Here is a 21647-nt window from a genome sequence, read left to right as displayed (position 1 = left end):
CCATAGCTGCGTTTCCACTGTTGAGCAAAAAGCGGACATGCTAGTGCGTGCCAGAGCCAGACACTTCCAGGGCTTGATCATGCCTTGTAGTGTTGTCACGGTACCAAAATTTCAGTATTCGGTACCGATACCAGTGAAAATCCACTGTTCTCGGTACCATTTTCGGTACAGAAGCAAAACACAAAAATATTTTAATTAAAAAAAGAATAAACACTTTTTATCACTAATAATAAAACCAATGCCATTCTTTATACTTATTTACAATTATGTTTAAAGTTTTTCTACAAGTAATATAATTATGAAAAACAGTAAACAGTTATTTCCCACAGTGTGTTTTAATTAATGAAATGTAAACATATATATTTTTTTGATAAATAAAGGGGATTTGCTATTAAAATTTAAACATGGAAGAAATATTGTGTGATTTATTTCTTTAAAAAATAAAGTTTTATTAATTTTTTCAACAGTAGTAGCAGAATCACATACATTCTCCTAAATAATAGTAATATTTCTAGAACAATGCCTTTATGTAAAAATTTACTTTTATTTTGACACTGGTTTTACTCAAATGAAACAGTAAAATGCTTGTGAAGTGACTCAAAACAGTTTGTTTTTATGTTGTCAATGTATTTATGTCCTCATTGAGACAGCAGATGCTGAAATTATTGCAAGCGTCACATGCTTCAGTTTATGTAGTGAACAAACCCGCAGGTCTCTGTCATTCATTCATTCATTCACACTGAGACGCGCAGAACATGCAGGATTAATATTTCAACCAACTTTTGCGGCTTAACATTTACAGATACTGGTCCATATGGAGATTTGATTTGATTAATTTATGCTAACTTTGACAAATTCAGTGACTGTCCATATTAAAATGTAAGTTTCATTTTCATGACTGAATTTTGAGATTCTGTCCGCGTTTTCTGCTTCACGGAAATCATAGCACTGTATGTCAAGAACCGCATTGACCGGGTCCTCGGTACCACCGGTAATTAAAGAAACCTGGTACAGTCACATTTTCATTTTTTTAGTACTGACTTGGTACCGAAGTACCGGGTCTTTTGACAACAATAGTGACTCATCGGTGCTTCTTCGGGGACAACGCCCTGTGTTTTTTGGCCCGATAAAAATCTTTGGCCAAATTGGGCCAGCTTGGTCTAGAGGAGTGGTTATGAACAAAGGCAGAGTTTCTCCACGTCTGGTGAAAGTCGTGACATTTGCCAAGTATGGTAACCCATACTCAGAATTGGTGCTCTGCATTTAACCCATCCAAGTGCACACACACAGCAGTGAGAAGTGAAGACACGGTGAACACACACCCAGAGCAGTGGGCAGCCATATCCAGAACCCGGGGAGCAACTGGGGGTTCAGTGCCTTGCTCAACGTCACTTCAGACATGGGTATTGAGGGTGGAAGAGTGCGATGTTCATTAACAGTTCATATCACTTTATTTCTGTGTGACTAATTTTTAATCCTGATAAATTAATTCATTATGATCAATGTATAACTTATTACTGTGAAACATAAATGCTTTTGGTTTAAATCTTTAACAAAACATGCAAACAAATGGCTGCTTTTATCATATTCGTTTTGTGATTGCACTAGTTCCAGTGACTTACATCTTATTAGTTTTCTGATAACTTCTCTTTGTTGGTGAAATGATGGGGTTGCGTGATGTTGTTCCAGAGAGACATGTAAAGGCCGGGTTTTAGTTAAGTGCAGCAGAGCTTCTGACCCAACAGTGGAAACCCATCATGATTTTGGCTCTGTGCTACAGGTCCGCGGCTATTAGCCCCGCCCGGCCCATTTAAAGCACTGGCTCGCACAGGCCCGACACTGGAAAAAGTGGCTAGTGATGCTGAACATTGATACAGTATCACCAAACAAGATATCGTGATACTCATGTGTATCGATATTTTGGAAACTTTTTTTTTTTTTTAAATACAGCACTGCGTCTCAAGCTGACATTACAACATGGGACAAGAATAAAGCTTACACATGAAAAATCCCCTGGAGGGTTTGTCAATACATCTCTTTATAATAGCGTGTTCAATACCTTAAACTGATCTTTCCTTGACTGATTAAGGAGCAGTGCATTCACATTCTCACAATGACAAGGGAGGCACATGTATTTTCAATTCTCATGTGACTGCGTCCATATCTTAGCTGGAAAACGATAATAGCATGAGAAATGAAGAGAGCAGGTGACCTCACTTTCAACAAACTGCTGTAATTCTACTGATATTTAAAATATCTATTACTGAGATATTTAACATAGACTTGAACCTTGAAGAGATGGAGCAATAAAAAAAAACGTGCTGAAGGGAATTACTAAGTCATTTTTTCTCATTTTACTGTAGTTAGTCCATCGATATTGCCAATTACATTTGCACAATTGCAAACCACACAAACAAAGTACACAAGAACATAACTTTTATAATGATTGAGCATCACACCATCTGACGGGTTTCTAATTAACCCATGTGACAGCAAATGTCACGGAGACAAAATGACAAATTACAAGCAATCAACTATCCATAATATTTCAGAAAATACTGGAGGATCATGTCACTCCAGAAAGCTCCAAGGACATTAAAGGGTTTGCTCACCCTAAAATGAAAATTATGTCATTAATAACTCACCCTCATGTCGTTCCAAACCCGTAAGACCTCCGTTCATCTTCGGAACACAGTTTAAGATATTTTAGATTTAGTCCGAGAGCTTTCTGTCCCTCCATTGAAAATGTATGTACGGTATACTGTCCATGTCCAGAAAGGTAAGAAAAATATCTTCAAAGTAGTCCATGTGACATCAGAGGGTCAGTTAGAATTTGTTGAAGCATCGAAAATACATTTTGGTCCAAAAATTACGACTTTATTCAGTATTGTCTTCTCTTCTGGGTCTGTTGTGAGCGCGTTCACGACGCTGCTGATGTACGATGCTGCTGACGTGTTATCTTTGTTATTGGGCGCACCAGAAAACACATCAGCAGCATCATACGTCATCAGCGTTGTGAACGACATGAGGGTGAGTCATTAATGACATAATTTTCATTTTTGACTGAACTAACCCTATTTCAGTTTAATGAGTCTCACCATGATGGTGTTAAGTGCTTGTGTGAATGAAACTGTGCATGGTCTATGCATCTTATTATTTAAAAGCTGCTTGTGATCGGCTTTGTTTCATCACATGACTCTCTCATCACCACCTCCTTTTGGTGGTTACCAGTGTATTACAAAGGTACAAAACTGATTTCAGTACTTCAATAAGTTAGTATATTACTATTATATCAGTTAAATTACCGTATTAAATTGTACATTTAAGATAAAACCATTATACCTAAACAAGTGTTACCGTATTTTTTTACGGTATAAAACCGTTATACCTAAAACGGTGTTACCGTATTTTTTACGGTATAATTCTGGCAACCACAGCTGCCAGTTTTTTACTGTATATTTTATGGATTATTTTTTACTGTGTACTACTACTACTACTATTTGACAGTGAAAGCAAAATGTGCACGCTGCTTTTACAACCAAAAGGAAAGCGAGGAAAAAAGGCAACGCCCTTGCGGTGATAACCCATGTCACATGTCAAGTAACCGGTACTAGGGATGTGCGCAATGCCTAATTTTACTGCAGTTTAAACTGAAGTTTATAAAAGCAAGAAACCCAAAAAAGATGGTTAAAAATAAAAATCTTTGTGCGTGTAAATAATAGCCTACATTTGAAATACTAATTCTATGAATCACACTGTCAAATTCCTCCATGAAGCTAGGTCACAATTATGCCGTTTCCTACACTTGCCTCGCGTTATCACCATATAATGAAGAGCACAAACTCAACATCAGCCAACGCTTATTTATAAAAATCAGCTGGGGTAATGCAGAACAATGGTACAACCCGAATTCCGGAAAAGTTGGGACGTTTTTTACATTTTAATAAAATGAAAACTAAAAGACTTTCAAATCACATGAGCCAATATTTTATTCACAACAGAACATAGATAACATAGCAAATGTTTAAACTGAGAAAGTTTACAATTTATGCACAAAATGAGCTCATTTCAATTTTGATTTCTGCTACAGGTCTCAAAATAGTTGGGACGGGGCATGTTTACCATGGTGTAGCATCTCCTTTTCTTTTCAAAACAGTTTGAAGACGTCTGGGCATTGAGGCTATGAGTTGCTGGAGTCTTGCTGTTGGAATTTGGTCCCATTCTTGCCTTATATAGATTTCCAGCTGCTGAAGAGTTCGTGGTCGTCTTTGATGTATTTTTCGTTTAATGATGCACCAAATGTTCTCTATAGGTGAAAGATCTGGACTGCAGGCAGGCCAGGTTAGCACCCGGACTCTTCTACGATGAAGCCATGCTGTTGTTATAGCTGCAGTATGTGGTTTTGCATTGTCCTGCTGAAATAAACAAGGCCTTCCCTGAAATAGACGTTGTTTGGAGGGAAGCATATGTTGCTCTAAAACCTTTATATACCTTTCAGCATTCACAGAGCCTTCCAAAACATGCAACCTGCCCATACCGTATGCACTTATGCACCCCCATACCATCAGAGATGCTGGCTTTTGAACTGAACGCTGATAACATGCTGGAAGGTCTCCCTCCTCTTTAGCCCGGAGGACACGGCGTCCGTGATTTCCAACAAGAATGTCAAATTTGGACTCGTCTGACCATAAAACACTATTCCACTTTGAAATAGTCCATTTTAAATGAGCCTTGGCCCACAGGACACGACGGCGCTTCTGGACCATGTTCACATATGGCTTCCTTTTTGCATGATAGAGCTTTAGTTGGCATCTGCTGATGGCACGGCGGATTGTGTTTACCGACAGTGGTTTCCGAAATTATTCCTGGGCCCATTTAGTAATGTCATTGACACAATCATGCCGATGAGTGATGCAGTGTCGTCTGAGAGCCCGAAGACCACGGGCATCCAATAAAGGTCTCCGGCCTTGTCCCTTACGCACAGAGATTTCTCCAGTTTCTCTGAATCTTTTGATGATGTTATGCACTGTAGATGATGAGATTTGCAAAGCCTTTGCAATTTGACGTTGAGGAACATTGTTTTTAAAGTTTTCCACAATTTTTTTACGCAGTCTTTCACAGATTGGAGAGCCTCTGCCCATCTTTACTTCTGAGAGACTCTGCTTCTCTAAGACAAAACTTTTATAGCTAATCATGTTACAGACCTGATATCAATTAACTTAATTAATCACTAGATGTTCTCCCAGCTGAATCTTTTCAAAACTGCTTGCTTTTTTAGCCATTTGTTGCCCCCGTGCCAACTTTTTTGAGACCTGTAGCTGGCATTAAATTTTAAATGAGCTAATTAAGTGGATAAAAGTGTAAAATTTCTCAGTTTAAACATTTGCTACGTTATCTATGTTCTATTGTGAATAAAATATTGGGTCATGTGATTTGAAATTCCTTTAGTTTTCATTTTATTAAAATTTTAAAAACGTCCCAACTTTTCCGGAATTCGGGTTGTAAATCAATCAATAGCCTAAAAGATTTCTTCATCTTCATATAACGTTAGCCAGCATATCTAAACACAAGTAAAAAACAATAGGACATTTCATCAAGGAATAGCATTAAAATGGCTTTTAAAAACATACTTCATCATGTAGGCTATCATCTAAAAACAAAACGAACAAAAACAAAGACAGAACCTGAGGCGATTAAAAAATACTGCACTTAAAAAAAAAAGCACTAGAGCCCGACCGATATATCCGGCCGATATAAGCTAATTGCATTTAAATCGGCATTTATAACGGCCGATGAAACATGAGAAACAGAGTCTCATGCTTCACTCATGTTATGAGTGTTGCATAGTGTGCCCACCAGAGGGAGCTCTGCAGCTCCAGAGTTAACAACAGCGCCAGAAGTCCACTACAGAAGAAAGCGATCAGCCAAGCCACGGAGATGTAACTTACTGTTTTGACGGTGAGTCTGTCGTTCGTCATGTGAAATGATTGTAGATTTAGTTCATACCCTGTATATAAAAACTGTGTGGTAGTTCTAGCTAACGGTCCTATCATTATCACTTCTAAATATTCTGTAACATCACTTACAGCCGCTAATGCATTGCTATATTAGATTAGCCACAAAGCTAATACCATGTTTATCAGTGGAAGAGCGCGAACGTTAATAGGAGGTCAAACTATAACGTTAGCGTTTCACTTATTCTTATTCTATTGCGGTGTGTTTCCCACATAATGACCGCGTAATTGGGCCTTTCACACAGGACGCGGTATGCACGGCGCTTGCCGCTGGGTTCAGCGTTGCCCTTCAGATACAACGCGATTTGCGCTGCGCTATGGCGTAGGCGGGGTTTTAAAAACGTTTAGCGGGAGCTCTTTCATAGTCTGTTCCTCCTCCTTTCGGTCAGCAACAAACATGTATCTGTCCCGTTGTAAGAAGCGAGCTATAGCGCTAGTCCTGCTGATGAGAATTAAGAGAGAAGCAAGGAAGAAGAGGCTACCCTCAGGTCCAGAGAACAATTTGGTGAATTCAGGCTGGTTACGTTACTCTAACGCTAATAGCTTCCTTTTTAGCAGGCCCCTTAAATGCTTGCTATTAACTTGTTTGAAGGTGGTTCTTCTCAAAATTGACAGCGGTGTGTTCATGACACTAACGTTAACCATTCAACTTCGAATTGATTCCGTAATCTTCCGGTAATAGTAGGCAAGACGATGTTCTGTGAGAGCAAATATAGTGTAGTTACAGTAACTACAGTAGCTGCGTCAGAAATGATTAAACCAGAGGGGACATGTAAATAAATGTGAGCTGAACAAGCGCTTTTTTTTTTTTTTTACATATTGTTTCAAAGCAGCTTTACAGACATAACAGGAAAATGTTGAAATAATATTGTTAAATATAAGTAGGTAATACCTATTGCTTGACAAATAAAAAATATATATATTTCTAATTTTTGCCTATGTAGGAGATCCCAGTTTATTATTATTATAATTCTAATGATGACATGAGTAATGATACATGGTGATATTATTAATACACATGCTTATTCTTTCTCTGTCTCTCTTTCTGCCTACAGATGGCTGAAAAAGGTGAATGCTGTAGCAGCAAAGTGTGGGACTACTTCTGCAAATACTTTAACTTTAGTATTATAATTTATTTACAGTACACACACATAGGGCTGTCGCGGTTAAGAAATTTCCCCTGCGGTTATTATGGGTGGCTCAATAGCGCGATATGCGGTATTACCGCCGATTTTTTTGTTTTGTTTTTACATACCTAATTTATCCTGATTTTGCTGCATATAAAGCTCGATCGTTGAGTTATGTAGCATATATTGTTGCTTTTTTTAACTGACAGAGACGTTTTAAAACATTTTTTATTTATTGTTCAATGCCAAACAGCAACAAGAACATGCGTTTTCCAATATTTTTTTATTTTTTAAGAAATCAAGTTCTAACATGTATTACATGTATGTGCGCGCGACTTTGGACAGCAGTGGAAATCTAGACTGATTATCGCGTCACCACTGGCCCACCAGGACAGTGGATTCGTGTTGGAGTCGATGCACTCCTCATGCAGATAGCGTGTGTGAGCTCGTTATCTGCTCACGCTCTCTTGAGTATGGGCACTGACACGGAGGTTGTCCGTGACTTCAGCAGGTATGCCTGTTACTTTCACGGCTGTATTTTACAGATTTCGCAAAGGCTTCAGCTACTCCTAACTGTCGGCCGGTCTCAGCTGTTCTTTTTGATGTTGCTGCGCGATCTGATGCTTGAGGGGGCAGCTGCGCTGGATGACAGGGGACACTCTAAAACGCTTAACATGGCTTAATGTACTAAGACAGTGATATTAACAGACCAAACTCACTAAAAATCATACTAATAAAGTATACTATCTATAAAAAATCAGATGAGCCCTGAATATGAATGCAACTCGTTTAATAACACGTTAAGCCTTTTCCTTAAAAATAAAAAACCGTTATAAGAAAACGCTTAATGTGGCTTAATGTAATAAGACAGTGATTTTTAAAAACCAAACTCACTAAACATTATACTAATAAAGTAGTATACAATGTACAAAAAACAAAACAAAAAAACAGATGATCCCTGAATATGAATGCAAGTCGTTTAATAACACGTTAAGCCTTATGATGGCTTGAGAGGAAAAGGCTTAACGTGTTATTAAACGCGTTGAATTCATATTCAGGGATCATCTGATTTTTTGTAGATAATATACTTTATTAATATGATGTTTAGTGAGTTTGGTCTGTTAATATCACTGTATTGGTACATTAAACCACATTAAGCGTTTTTCCCGTTAAGCGTTTTAGAATGTCCCGATGACCTCAAATTAGATGTATTGCAGTGTCACAGGAACCTTTTTTGAAGCACATTTTGCATATCGGCTCATCTATATTCGCTGGCTCGTCCTTTTCATTGGGTTGAAAGCCAAAATGTTCCCAAACTGGCAACGTGACATTAGGTTTTGGGACGAGATCGAGCGCCTCCCATCGTTTCAGCCGGCCTATTCAAAACTAACGCAGCACCATAAAGCTACAACGGCTCACGAGAAAGTTACAGTCGTGACCATATTGTATCATTAATATAATTTATTTAACATTGAATGCACAGTGACAAATTGAAAAAAAAAAAACAATAAGGCCACAGCCTCATAAAAAAAAAAAAAAAAAAAAAAAAACCTGAACACTGCGGTTGCCGCGGTTGCTATCTTTCCTCTGCGGTTTGCTTGTCAATAGCGCGTTATTACAATTTTGCGGTTATCGCGACAGCCCTACACACACAGACTGTTAAAACCAGCTTCAACTGGAAGAAAGTAAAAGTGTTAAATTTTTTAAAACCAGACTGTTTTTTAATCATTAAAAAATATATACTTTTGATGTGCAATTGTTTAGTCATTGAGACTGTAATCTAAGGCTTTTTTTTTTAACATAGTCCATTCTGGAAAATGGTTTATACAGCCCACATACATAGAACAGGCAGATATTTTGCTATTTAATGTTGTGTAGTGCAGTTTATAGGAAATGGGTCTAATATCCAGATTATTTTTAAAATCAAAATATCGGCTTATAAATCGGCTCTTTTCGAGTTAATATCGGCATCGGCTCCCAAAAATCCATATCGGTCGGGCTCTAAAAAGCACTCTTGTAGGCACGCAGAGATAACGAAAAACAAGCCACCAGGTTTTTGGAATGCACCTGGACATCCCACACCACCACCGAAGTGGGTCTTCGTTACAGGAATAGACGGCGCAGACGGGATTGCAGTGAATGACGTGACTGACATTAGCTGGCTTTGGATAGTCTCTAATCTAACACCTACGTGCCTATATTGAATATGATTACGCATTGCTCCAGTAGAGTTATTGTAAGACAATTTAACATTACAGTTTACACAAAACTTTTCCATTCCATTCAAATTAATCCCACACCACAATTGCTCGTCTTTCGCGTTGTCATGTTTGAGCTCGAAACTCATGCGAGGTCTGAGGTAAAAAATTAGTTTATGCCCAGATACACTTTTAAAAATAATTTATTATTTTTCAAATATGTTATTGTAATTTATTTAAAATGTCTTAAACGTAATAATGATAATTTAATGGTAAAATAAAATTATGGCAATTTTGTTTTCCTTTCTGTTTTCGACTATTGTTTTCAGTGTCGACTAGTAGGAGCTGTACCATTTAGTCGACTAGTCCCGGGCATCCCTACTCTGTACAATGAATTAATGCTTTCTTTCACTATTCCTTTTGTGGAAAAAAAGGTTTTATGTTTCTAGGAAAGAACCGTAAAACTATTAAACGTGTAATATAAACCTAAACTGAAACCTGAAGTTTTCATTCCATTTGGAATTCTAAGAGCTGACTTCATTCTAACCAACGGATATGGTTTAAAAGGGAAGATCCAATCAGGGAAGTCACTGAAGAGTCTCATAATTGGATCATTTAACCAATGACTCGGTCCGGCTAAGAGTCAAGCCGCCAGCTCTCTACTGTACAGCTACTCAAGCAGAAAAATGGAAAATGTGCAGCAAAATATGCCAATATTCTAGAAATGTCTTTGAGGAAGAGAAGAGAAAATCATTGCCCATCCAATCTAGATGAAAGCATCACTGAAATGGATTCAGTGAAATAGGACCCCGCTTTTTCTAATAATAGGAACTCTCACACACACACACGTAAACTGTACTTGGATTTAAAACACAGAACAAAACAAGACATAATCGTTGGAAGCCAAAACTCTAGTCAACTACACAAGCTTTTTAGATTATTTTACATCACAAGTACAGTGATACCAGCAATGCTCTTTGTGCTGCATTTGTGTGTAAGATTGTAACTCTTTGGTTTGAATGACTCCTGGCAGCACTCTGGTCCCAAATGTAGCTTTTTAAAAGACGAGTAAGACCGTGGTTTCTATTTATACCTTGGTTTGCAGTGCTGCACGGAACAGTGAGGGGGCCAGAAAAAAAAATCAAAATGTGCTTGCATGCAGCCTGTGAGTTGAATTCGTGCACTTCACCTTCCTCTTCCTGCACTTGAGATGAACAGCACATTCACACGTGGCTTGAGGGGCGGTCTCAAATAACTGCAGCCCATTTGAAGTGTGAAAACAGTGGAAGCCAACTTTAAATATTTCTTGACAAAGCAAGTGCATTTCTCAGACGGCCAAAGGAAGTCGCCTAGGCAGTTAAAAGTGATTTTTGTACATATTTAACTTTTGGCCATTAAAAAAAAAAAGAATCCTGAAAATACCTACTGTAGTTATACAGCATTCTATCACCTACTGTAGCAAAGGTTAAATGATAAAATTTTTTAATTCACTTCAGATCATCCAAGATGTAAATGAGTTTGTTTCTTCAAAGGATCAAATTTTGTGAAAAATAGCATTACATCAATTGCTCACCAATGGATCCTCTGCAGTGAATGGGTGCCGTCAGAATTAGAGTTCAAACAGCTGATAAAAACATCACAATAATCCACACCATTCCAGTGCCTCAACTAGCAATTTAAAACGGGAAAAGCTGTGAAACAAAGCCCTCATCATTTTTTTATTTTAAAATGTAGCTTCTGGCTAAATCTCTATCCATAACCCTGCTTTCTCTAGCGAAAAGAACAGCTTGTCTCAATCAGGAGAGAAAAATGCACACATCAAATACTGTTCACTACTGAAAACCGTCATAAACAAATTTGTCTTTGGATTCTGATGTGAGATGACAAAAAGTGAGAGGACTTCTTCCACTGGAGGAAGTGTTATTATGGATTATACGCTCATATTTTGGCAAGATGCAAAGATTAGAACGCCTTAATGATGAATTTGTTTCTTTCAAACACAAAAGCTTTTTGTTTTCACAAGTCATTAATTGATGGACCAGAGTGGTGTGGATTACTTGTGGATTATTGTGATGTTTTTATCAGCTGTTTTGACTCATTCTGACGGCACCCATTCACTGCAGAGGATCCACTGGTGAACAAGTGGTGTAATGCTACATTTCTCCAAATCTGATCCGATGACAACAAACTCATCTGCATTTTGGATGGCCTAAGGGTGAGTATTTTATGTATTTATTTTAGTAAATTTCACACATTTCAGGCTCAGGGATTCAGGTCAATTTATCCAGTCAAAAATCCAGATATATCATGTCTGCAAATCATTAAATGCATTCATGTAGTTCAGACAGTAAGAAAAATGTTCCATGGAATGCATGGGAAAGCAATGTTATCTGTTTTGAATAAAAGTGTCTTAGAAATGCACAAATGTCCATAAAACTGCTCTAAAACATGTTTCTAAACTCCTTAAAAATGTAAGTTACCAGTACAACAATAATTTCTACCAAAACACCACACCATAGTGTTTTTTTTAAACTAACTTGGTATTACCATATATAAAAGTTTCACACACAAAAAATCTAAATAAAATACACAATGCGATTAATCATTTATTTATTTTGTTTGGCTATTTTTCAGTAGTAACAGTAACAGTGTTTTGGTGTAAACTATGGTAACAAAGGGAAATATAGGGTCATGTATGGAATGATATTGCGGACTTTATTCAAAAGGCATTGCAAATTGTATTTGCAATTGCGTTTTCAATTTGTGGACGCATAAAATGTGACATAATCCAAACGCAAATGCAAATCGCGCATTAACGTTTTCATTTTCGATTAAGTGAATGCACAGTGTCTGCCAAATTTCAAATGGAAATGCAAAGTCCGTTTGAAATTGTTTCCCATATCTTACGAGCTATGAGCCTGTCATATTTAAATAGCAATATTAATTACCACATTTGCCTTTTCACTCTCTCTGCACTGTGCATGTAAACTGCCAAAACTCAAATGGAATCGCAATACCTTTTGCATTTGAATTTCCAACGTATACACGGAAACCTGTCAATCAAGTGACAGGGGTGGGGCCATTTTATTGGGCGTGTTTGCATTGGGAAGTGACGATCGTACTAAAATGTACCATGTTTTTACTAGGGTAAATATGAGTTTAACGATAGTGTTTATAATTAAGCCACAGTAGCCACAAATGTACAGTTGTCTGAGACGTTATGAAATGTTCTTTAACATCATGAACCATAAAATGTAGTCAGTGTTCTGCTATTGTTTATTTTCATAATAGGTAAACACAGGCCACAAGTTAACACGGTCACATTTCTGGTGCTGCTGCTGTTTCAGTGTAGCTTGGTAGGCCAGTGGTTAGTGACTGTCATCTCTCACGGCATACCGTCTTTTAGCGCGTGTTCGAAACCCGGGCCAACACAGACGTTCTTTATTTTTTTGTTTATCCTACTAACTTCAGCCGCTGATTTCGGACTTGCATCCTCAGTAGTTCAGACTTTGTGCATTCGACTCGGGAGTGTGATGTCTGCGAGGACGCAGGTCCGGTAATTCTGCAAAGAGCAGCGTACTTGATAACATGTCAGCTCGCCTTGACTACTGCAATTTTCCTCACTGTATGATCGCCCATTTGGCGGCTGAAGTTAGTAGGATAAACAAAAAAATAAAGAACATCTGTGTTGGCCCGGGTTTCGAACACGCGCTAAAAGACGGTATGCAGTGAGAGATGACAGTCACTAACCACTGAGCTACCAAGCTACACTGAATCAGCACCAGATCTCTAGATTCAAGACAGGACTCTCGGCTTTACATCGTGCAGCTGCTGAATCAAGGAAATGTGACCGTGTTAACTTGTGGCCTGTGTTTACCTATTATGAAAATAAACAATAGCAGAACACTGACTACATTTTATGGTTCATGATGTTAAAGAACATTTCATAACGTCTCAGACAACTGTACATTTGTGGCTACTGTGGCTTAATTATAAACACTATCGTTAACTCATATTTACCCTAGTAAAAACATGGTACAATTTAGTACCATCGTCACTTCCCAATGCAAACACGCCCAATAAAATGGCCCCACCCCTGTCACTTGATTGACAGGTTTCCGTGTAGACGTTGGAAATTCAAATGCAAAAGGTATTGCGATTCCATTTGAGTTTGAGTTTACATGCACAGTGCAGAGAGAGTGAAAAGGCAAATGTGGTAATTAATATTGCTATTTAAATATGACAGGCTCATAGCTCGTAAGATATGGGAAACACAATTGCAAACAGACTTTGCATTTCCATTTTAAATTTGGCAGACACTGTGCATTCACTTAATCGAAAATGAAAACGGTAATGCGCGATTTGCATTTGCGTTTGGATTATGTCACATTTTTTGCGTCCACAAATTGAAAACGCAATTGCAAATACAATTTGCAATTCCTTTTGAATAAAGTCCGCAATATCATTCCATAGTCATGAAAAGGATATCCTGCAAAGCAAACCCCATCTCTGAGTTACCAAGTGTAACCTGCTTTTACAGGACACAGAACACATCTCTGACATGTTTTGTTACTATTATTATTAATAATATTCTAATGGGAGAAGATGACTGACTCCCAGAGCTTTGGATGATGTACATGACAGTTTCCTTTCTTCAAGTTCACATTAAAGCTCAAAATCAAACCTTACAGACAACAAACTAGCTAACAGGCAAGTAGCAAAAAAAGAAAAAGAAACTACATTACTACTAATCAACATTAACTAACTTTATAAGCTGTAAGATAACAGCAGCTTCACGTCGCTAACTTATGAGACATTCTGCGATTTACCTCAGCGACACAAGCGCTTAGTCGTGATTTATTTCTTGCATAACAATAGCTAAACAGAGTATAAAATATAGGATTCTTACCTTGCAGCGGGATAAGAGTTCATCAAAAGCGACAATTCAACTTTTTTCACCGCTCAAACTGTTTAGTGTGATGTCGTGCTTCCCTTCCGTCAGAGGAAAGTCGGTCAAGCAGCAGCATCCGATGACTTTTTCACCGCTTTTCACACTCGCGCTGCACTGGGACGCTCCTATTGGCTGGTTGAGGCGCACCACGAATAGACAGCGGCGTTTGATTGGTTGGCCTCGCAGTACGTCACTAGAAATATGTTTCACGCGCCCAAGTTATGATCTTTTGAATACTCTATTCTCAAACGATAACGTCTTTTTTGTGAATGTGTTTGTGTAGAAGCTTTTAGAAACGAGTGATGTAAAAGTTATCTCAGAAAAAAAAAAAATATTTCTCAAATTCTCATTTGGAGTACCTTATTTTTTGTCATACTTGGCGATTTTTAATACAAATGCAAATTTATGGAATAAGAAGAACCCGCTACTGTTGATTTTCTGATATACTATAAATCCTATGTTGTTTTTTTTGATGGGCATAAAAAAAATATTATTGTTGTATTAGTATTTATATGTCTCATTTCCTATGGTTCTTGTTGTTCTGTGCGTGTTGAAACAATTGCATGTAGCCTACTATAAGTTAAAAACCACTTTGTGTTAAAGAGGAACTAATTAAATGTTGACTTAAAATTATTATTATTATTATTATTCAGTTCAGTTTAATTCAAGTAAAACTAAGAGACATTATGAGTTTAGTGCACCATGACTTTATTCTGGTTCAGAAGTGAATGAGTGCAGAGCAAGAGAACTGGGAATCAGACCTCACAGAAAGCCATAAAAAGCCATTTAAATTTTCGACTGCCAGTTTGCAGCAACTCTCTTCAAATAAGTAACTTAATTAAATAGTCATATTCCTACATAAAATTAAAAAAAAATCACATGCAAGGAAACCTCTAAACCAATTAAATTCAACTCCCTTTTAGATTATATTGTCTTCTTTTTCAGCATAGCAGTACAATTGTAAATGTGAAATCTTCACAGTTTGATGATCATTCTTTCAGGATGAGGGGGGCTTTGACTTGGGCAGCAACCTCTGCACCCATGAGCTCTTCCACTATAGTCAAGGCAAACTCAAAGCTGGTTCCTGGCCCTCTGCTGGTGATCACGTTACCATCCTTCTGAACACGAGCCTCTGAATATTTATAATGGTCTGGAGGAAGAACAAAAATAATTAATACGGCTAAAGATATCACCAGAGTCGACAAGTGCAATCTTTATTTTTCAATCTCCTGCAGCGAAACAAAACACAAAAGCAACCTAGTTTAAAGAAGAACCATATAGTGTAGCTTGTGGTCTGCAGGCAACGGCTTTGTCATCATGCAATTAATTAAGAAATCCTGAATGAACTACAACCTATCTAGAGATACAGCACATACATATCCATTGGGTTTAATGAAAAGCAAAAGTAATGTCCACCACAATTTCTATATAAAGTCTGCTTTTTAAAACTGAGAAAAAAAAGATGCAGGCAGAAGGCTAGTACAGTATGTGCATTTTGAAATAGGGGGAAACTCCAAAGATTAAGGGCCAGTTTTACTAAACAGGGTAATTCCAAAACTGCACTGATGTGGGTGGACTTTTCTACAGGCGATTTACTAACAATGCTCAAATTAAAGAACACAGACATAAAATCTCATTTCCATATCGACCCAGCACAATATGCCAAGTGCAGTGCAAATTAGAGCGGTCACAAATAAATAATTAGGAAATAAAGAAGCCACAATACATTGAAAAGAACCGGAGGCCAAAAAATGCTTGAATTGAATTAAAACTGGCCCTATATCTGATTTGAAGTGTGTGACATACAGTATAAACAAATTAAAAGGTGTCCATAAACATCGCTATAGTGAACCCTCTGTTGGATGTTTATTGCGTGTTCTTTTCCAAGACATGCCTCTTAAGTAAGCAGGTTTCTATCACTGACATTAAAGGCTTGTGAGAAAAACACTAGGTATATGAAGAGACATTACCACCAGCCATCATCTTGTCCTTGGCACCTGGATGGGTGGTAACTGTGCTGCCATATGCGATACCGTGTGCCAAGAGTGCAGTCGGGCCTGCAACAGGTCAGAAAATTACATTAAGTTAGAAAAATATTTCACCTTATAAAAGCAGAAAATTTGAAAAAAAAATCCTGTGATTCTTATTTGTGCTGTTTGCAAAGCAAAGCTTCACTACACTTGAGTAAAGGACTTGAACAAACCTGTACGGTGTGTAAAACTCCAATCACATTTTCTTCAGAATGAGCAAATGAGAAATGAGCAAACTTAGTTATTTTTTATATAAAGCTGAAGTCAAACGTGTGTATGATTCAGCGCCAGTGCCTGGAAGGGGTAAAGTGACTTATGTGGTGTAAATCATATTGAATATGATATCATATGAATAAATATTGTTATCAGCCAAACATCAATATACTGTTAGCAAAAATAAACCAGGTATACAATTTCCATCTAATTCAGCAATCTGCACTGGAAGAAGTAACGGAAGAATGTAAAAATAGGGATCTAAAAATAACATGGTTTTGCTGCATTATCATTGGCAGTTCCCCTTGCTGTGCACTGAGTTCATCTGAACATTAATGAAAAGAGAGCTCTTAACTATTGATTGTGCACCCTGGCAGACGCCCAGTGCGGTCTAGTGATTACACTTTCTCTAGCAGGACGTTTACTGACCGATCTCATCCTTGCATCTACTGTTACGGGTAGTGCTTGTGTAAAGCTCAGTCCACAAAAGGAAATAAAAGAAAGGCAAGTATAAAGGGCCTTATTTCCCCAGCCACTGTCTTTTGTTCCAGAACATTTAACAGTGACATATAATCTAAGAATATACAAAAGGGCGGGGGCGGGGTGTAATATTATTATTGTTATTATTATTATTTATAGCCACTAGCCTTTGGTTAGATCACAATCCTTCAAAACCATGGTTCTTTTATTCCTATGGCTAGTCATTGGCAGGTTGCATTAGAAAAAGAAGACATTTCTATTCTAGAAACTTTTATATACACCTGGTCAGCAGATGTCATCAGTGATATACTATGAGTACTATAATAGTTTTTATTAATATTTTAAATTAGTTTTTATTTTATATTTTTGTTATTATTTTAATTTTAATTTTAAAGTTTTGTCAATTTTGTAAAGTGTTTTTGAATTGTTATTATTTTTATGTATACTTCCTTTTTATAAATTATTAAATTAAAACAAATGCATCTAGCTAAAAATAAAACAAGGTTTATTTTACAAGGTTTACAAAAAAAGGTTTGTATATATAGAGGTGCTGTCAAACAATTAACTTTTATTTTAGATGTGATTAAAGGGGTTATATGATGATGCTAAAAAGAACATTATTTTGAACAACATTATATTTTGTGTAATGAAATGGGTTTATGTGGTTTAAGGTAAAAAAAAAAAAAAACATTATTTTCCACATAATTTACATTATTTTTGCTCTTCTATGCCCCGCCTTTCTGAAACACGTAAATTTTTATAAAGCTAATCGTTCTGAAAAGCAAGCTGTGCTCTGATTGGCTAGCTAATATCATACTGTGATGGCGTGTCTCGGAGCGATGAAACAAAACCAATAAAACCCATTACAAACAAGATATTTTTTGCATCCAGTGGGGACAACATTACTGATTATAATGAGTTTTTTTTTACGCATTGCATCATGCCGCATAAACATAAAACCATGTCTGCCTTTGTGATCGGAGAAATGACAAACAACAAGTGCTACTCTACACTGCTCAAAACTTGTGTTTCAATCATCAGTGTCAAACTCTTTAAATATGAAAACATACTTACAGGCTGTGAGTCAGAACACACGGCTTTGTAGTCTACTCTCCGTAAAATGTGCTGAACACATCTGAATATTTGGGTTGAACTGTTCTAGAACAATGTTGTAACCACTGATTTCTAGTCTTGTCCTCTTTTGGAAGACCAAACAAAGTAGTTTCGCTTTCGCAACAAAACACACAGCGTCTTCACAACATGGCAGCGGTGGCAACAGTGAGAATTAACATTACGCCTTCTTTCTTTGCATGAACAGTTGTGCATTGTTATGCAAATCTTCCCACAACTTGACATAGACATGTGGGGGCGTGTTTTAACGAGTCGTTTTTGGAGGGCATGGACCAGTCTTAATTCTGATAAAGAAGATCTCTTTGGGTTTGCAACTTTAGGGATCTTATCGATTCACAAACAGCTTGTAACACTCCAAAGAGAAAGGAATACTTGAAATCGCATCACAGGACTCCTTTAACCGTGATTAATCATTTTGACAGCACTTAATTATACATATATAAAGAGAGCTTGAATAATTAAAATAAATTATTTCATTTTTTTATGGTTTTAGTTAACTAGAATTACCCTGAATGCCATGAGTGTTTTTCACTGATGATGTTAAAAAGCCACTAGAAGTTCAGACGGTCAACATTTAGGACAACACCAGTGTATGCAAATGCAAAGCTAATTAGACATGGATAAGGATTTCGAGTTTGCCAGTGTAATTACCCAAGAAATTACGGATGCTAATTTATTTTTGACAATCTGATCGTACATTCTGACTCTACGGACACAGACTCGGTTTAGAAGGTACTCCACGGCACTAAAAGAAGCCATTTCCTGTTCATTAGAGATCCCTATGGGGACATCTGCCGTTTTCTGGGACGCCTTCCGCTACCCTCTGCTCTCTACAGCCACACAGGCTCACTGTCCTCATTCACCACGTCCTTCACGAGCCCTTGAACGCCAAAGCTGATAGCACACATCTCTGCGTTCAATACGCCCACAAATGAAGATGGACGTGCCTAATACTGGCAATTATTACAACTCATTATCCTCATAATTTGTATTTCAGATTTGTAGTTTTACAGTCATAGTTATAATCCATTGAGCCACGAGCATCATATTGACATGCCACACATCGGAAAGATTCTTCCAGAAATTATCCAGACGGTTTAGCTGTACAAACGGGGGCAAAGGCCCTCTAGGAAATTCATAATAGAGGAAAAAGGTAATATATGGCTTCTCTTGCTGACATTTTGCCAAATGGAGCAGCGCTGAAAGAGTTGAAATAAATGCTGTTTTTCCAGGGAAAGGTTAATGTGTGCACAGAGGTCACGGTATGAAGATTACCTGCACAGATTGCAGCGATCAGACCCTTCCTGCCCTCCTGGTCCTTCAACACCTCTTTCACGGCGGGAGACTACAACACACACACATACAACATTTCATTACTGAAATCACTGTCACACTGGCACAACACCTCTTCAATTTACATAATTATGCAATGTTTGCATTTCACAATACGAATGCATTTCTAACCTCAGCAGATGACGCAAATATGTTTTCTATTTATTCGAGGGATGTTATGCAAGAAGCTCATGGCTCTCACTCCTATGCAATCTGTTCAACTGTAAAACACACATAATTAAAGCGAAGTCGTACCTCAGAAAGGTTTTGAGCTCCAAGCAAACCTCCAGGCAGAAGTACCACATCATACGGACCCTGCCAGAAAAATGACATTCATCTGCATTAAGTTGCAACCAGGGGTGTTTTGATCATGTTTGACAATCAAGGATGTTTTGTTACTATAGCTGATGTGCATATGTTGGTATTGGATGTGATAAATTTAACATTTATAGAAGTCTAGTTTCAAGTTTTATTGGCAATGCACTATTTGGCCAGTGGATGGAGACAGCACCATCCATTCACCTTCAGCTTTAACTTCATTCAGCACAGATAAGTTCTAGTCAACTTGAACTTATGAGGAGCCGGTTAAAGTCAAACCTGTTTGTGGGCGTCCTCTAGGCTTGAGTCTGGACATATCATGACATCACGGCTACACTGCACCGGCTCTTTACCCGCCAGACCCGCCACTGTAACAGCAATCTATGGGAGAGAGGAAAAACATCAATTCAATTAGAATATCTGCTTTGTGTGTGTAAGTTTATATGTGTGTGTGTGTGTGTGTGTGTGTTTCCCTTATCTCAATCAGTATACAGGTCCTTCTAAAAAAATTTGCATATTGTGATAAAGTTCATTATTTTCCATAATGTAATGATAAAAATTAAACTTTCATATATTTTAGATTCATTGCACACCAACTGAAATATTTCAGGTCTTTTATTGTTTTAATACTGATGATTTTGGCATACAGTATGCCAAAATCATCAGTATTAAAACAATAAAAGACCTGAAATATTTCAGTTGGTGAAATATTTCCCCCAATATTTCACCCAAAACCCAAAATTCCTATCTCAAAAAATTAGCATATCATGAAAAGGTTCTCTAAACGAGCTATTAACCTAATCATCTGAATCAACTAATTAACTCTAAACACCTGCAAAAGATTCCTGAGGCTTTTAAAAACTCCCAGCCTGGTTCATTACTCAAAACCGCAATCATGGGTAAGACTGCCGACCTGACTGCTGTCCAGAAGGCCATCATTGACACCCTCAAGCGAGAGGGTAAGACACAGAAAGAAATTTCTGAACGAATAGGCTGTTCCCAGAGTGCTGTATCAAGGCACCTCAGTGGGAAGTCTGTGGGAAGGAAAAAGTGTGGCAAAAAACGCTGCACAACGAGAAGAGATGACCGGACCCTGAGGAAGATTTACGGGGAAGTCGTGGCCTAATGGTTAGAGAGTCGGACTCCCAATCGAAAGGTTGTGAGTTCGAGTCCCGGGCCGGCAGGAATTGTGGGTGGGGGGAGTGCATGTACAGTTCTCTCTCCACCTTCAATACCACGACTTAGGTGCCCTTGAGCAAGGCATCGAACCCCCAACTGCTCCCCGGGCGCCGCAGCATAAATGGCTGCCCACTGCTCCGGGTGTGTGCTCACAGTGTGTGTGTGTGTTCACTGCTCTGTGTGTGTGCATTTCGGATGGGTTAAATGCAGAGCACAAATTCTGAGTATGGGTCACCATACTTGGCTGAATGTCACTTCACTTCAAGATTGTTGAGAAGGACCTATTCCAGACCTTGGGGGACCTGTGGAAGCAGTGGACTGAGTCTGGAGTAGAAACATCCAGAGCCACCGTGCACAGGCGTGTGCAGGAAATGGGCTACAGAGAAGCAGCACTGGACTGTTGCTCAGTGGTCCAAAGTACTTTTTTCGGATGAAAGCAAATTTTGCATGTCATTCGGAAATCAAGGTGCCAGAGTCTGGAGGAAGACTGGGGAGAAGGAAATGCCAAAATGCCTGAAGTCCAGTGTCAAGTACCCACAGTCAGTGATGGTCTGGGGTGCCATGTCAGCTGCTGGTGTTGGTCCACTGTGTTTTATCAAGGGCAGGGTCAATGCAGCTAGTTATCAGGAGATTTTGGAGCACTTCATGCTTCCATCTGCTGAAATGCTTTATGG

The 21647-nt window shown here is 38.1% G+C and overlaps 2 protein-coding genes across 3 annotated transcripts in view; both read right to left on the bottom strand.

Moving 5' to 3' along the window:
- The window catches only part of LOC132126274 (voltage-gated potassium channel subunit beta-2-like), a 180901-nt gene extending 166400 nt beyond the window's left edge, over positions 1 to 14501 (bottom strand). For both annotated transcript variants that reach the window (XM_059537430.1, XM_059537435.1), the window contains exon 1: positions 14249 to 14501. The gene's annotated coding sequence lies outside the window, so the exon portion shown is untranslated. The remainder of the gene's footprint in view (positions 1 to 14248) is intronic.
- Positions 14502 to 14981: 480 nt separating this feature from the next.
- Positions 14982 to 21647, bottom strand: part of park7 (parkinson protein 7) — an 8144-nt gene continuing 1478 nt past the window's right edge. The window contains exons 2-6 of the mRNA XM_059537204.1: positions 20074 to 20175; positions 19732 to 19791; positions 19420 to 19489; positions 16261 to 16347; positions 14982 to 15440 (exon numbers count right to left, since the gene is read on the bottom strand). Coding sequence (XP_059393187.1) covers positions 15280 to 15440; positions 16261 to 16347; positions 19420 to 19489; positions 19732 to 19791; positions 20074 to 20175 — 480 coding nt within the window. The 3' untranslated portion in view covers positions 14982 to 15279. The remainder of the gene's footprint in view (positions 15441 to 16260; positions 16348 to 19419; positions 19490 to 19731; positions 19792 to 20073; positions 20176 to 21647) is intronic.

The sequence above is a fragment of the Carassius carassius genome, chromosome 44, assembly GCF_963082965.1.
Source record: "Carassius carassius chromosome 44, fCarCar2.1, whole genome shotgun sequence".
Lineage (NCBI taxonomy): Eukaryota > Metazoa > Chordata > Actinopteri > Cypriniformes > Cyprinidae > Carassius > Carassius carassius.
This window is presented reverse-complemented; position numbering and strand designations above follow the sequence as displayed.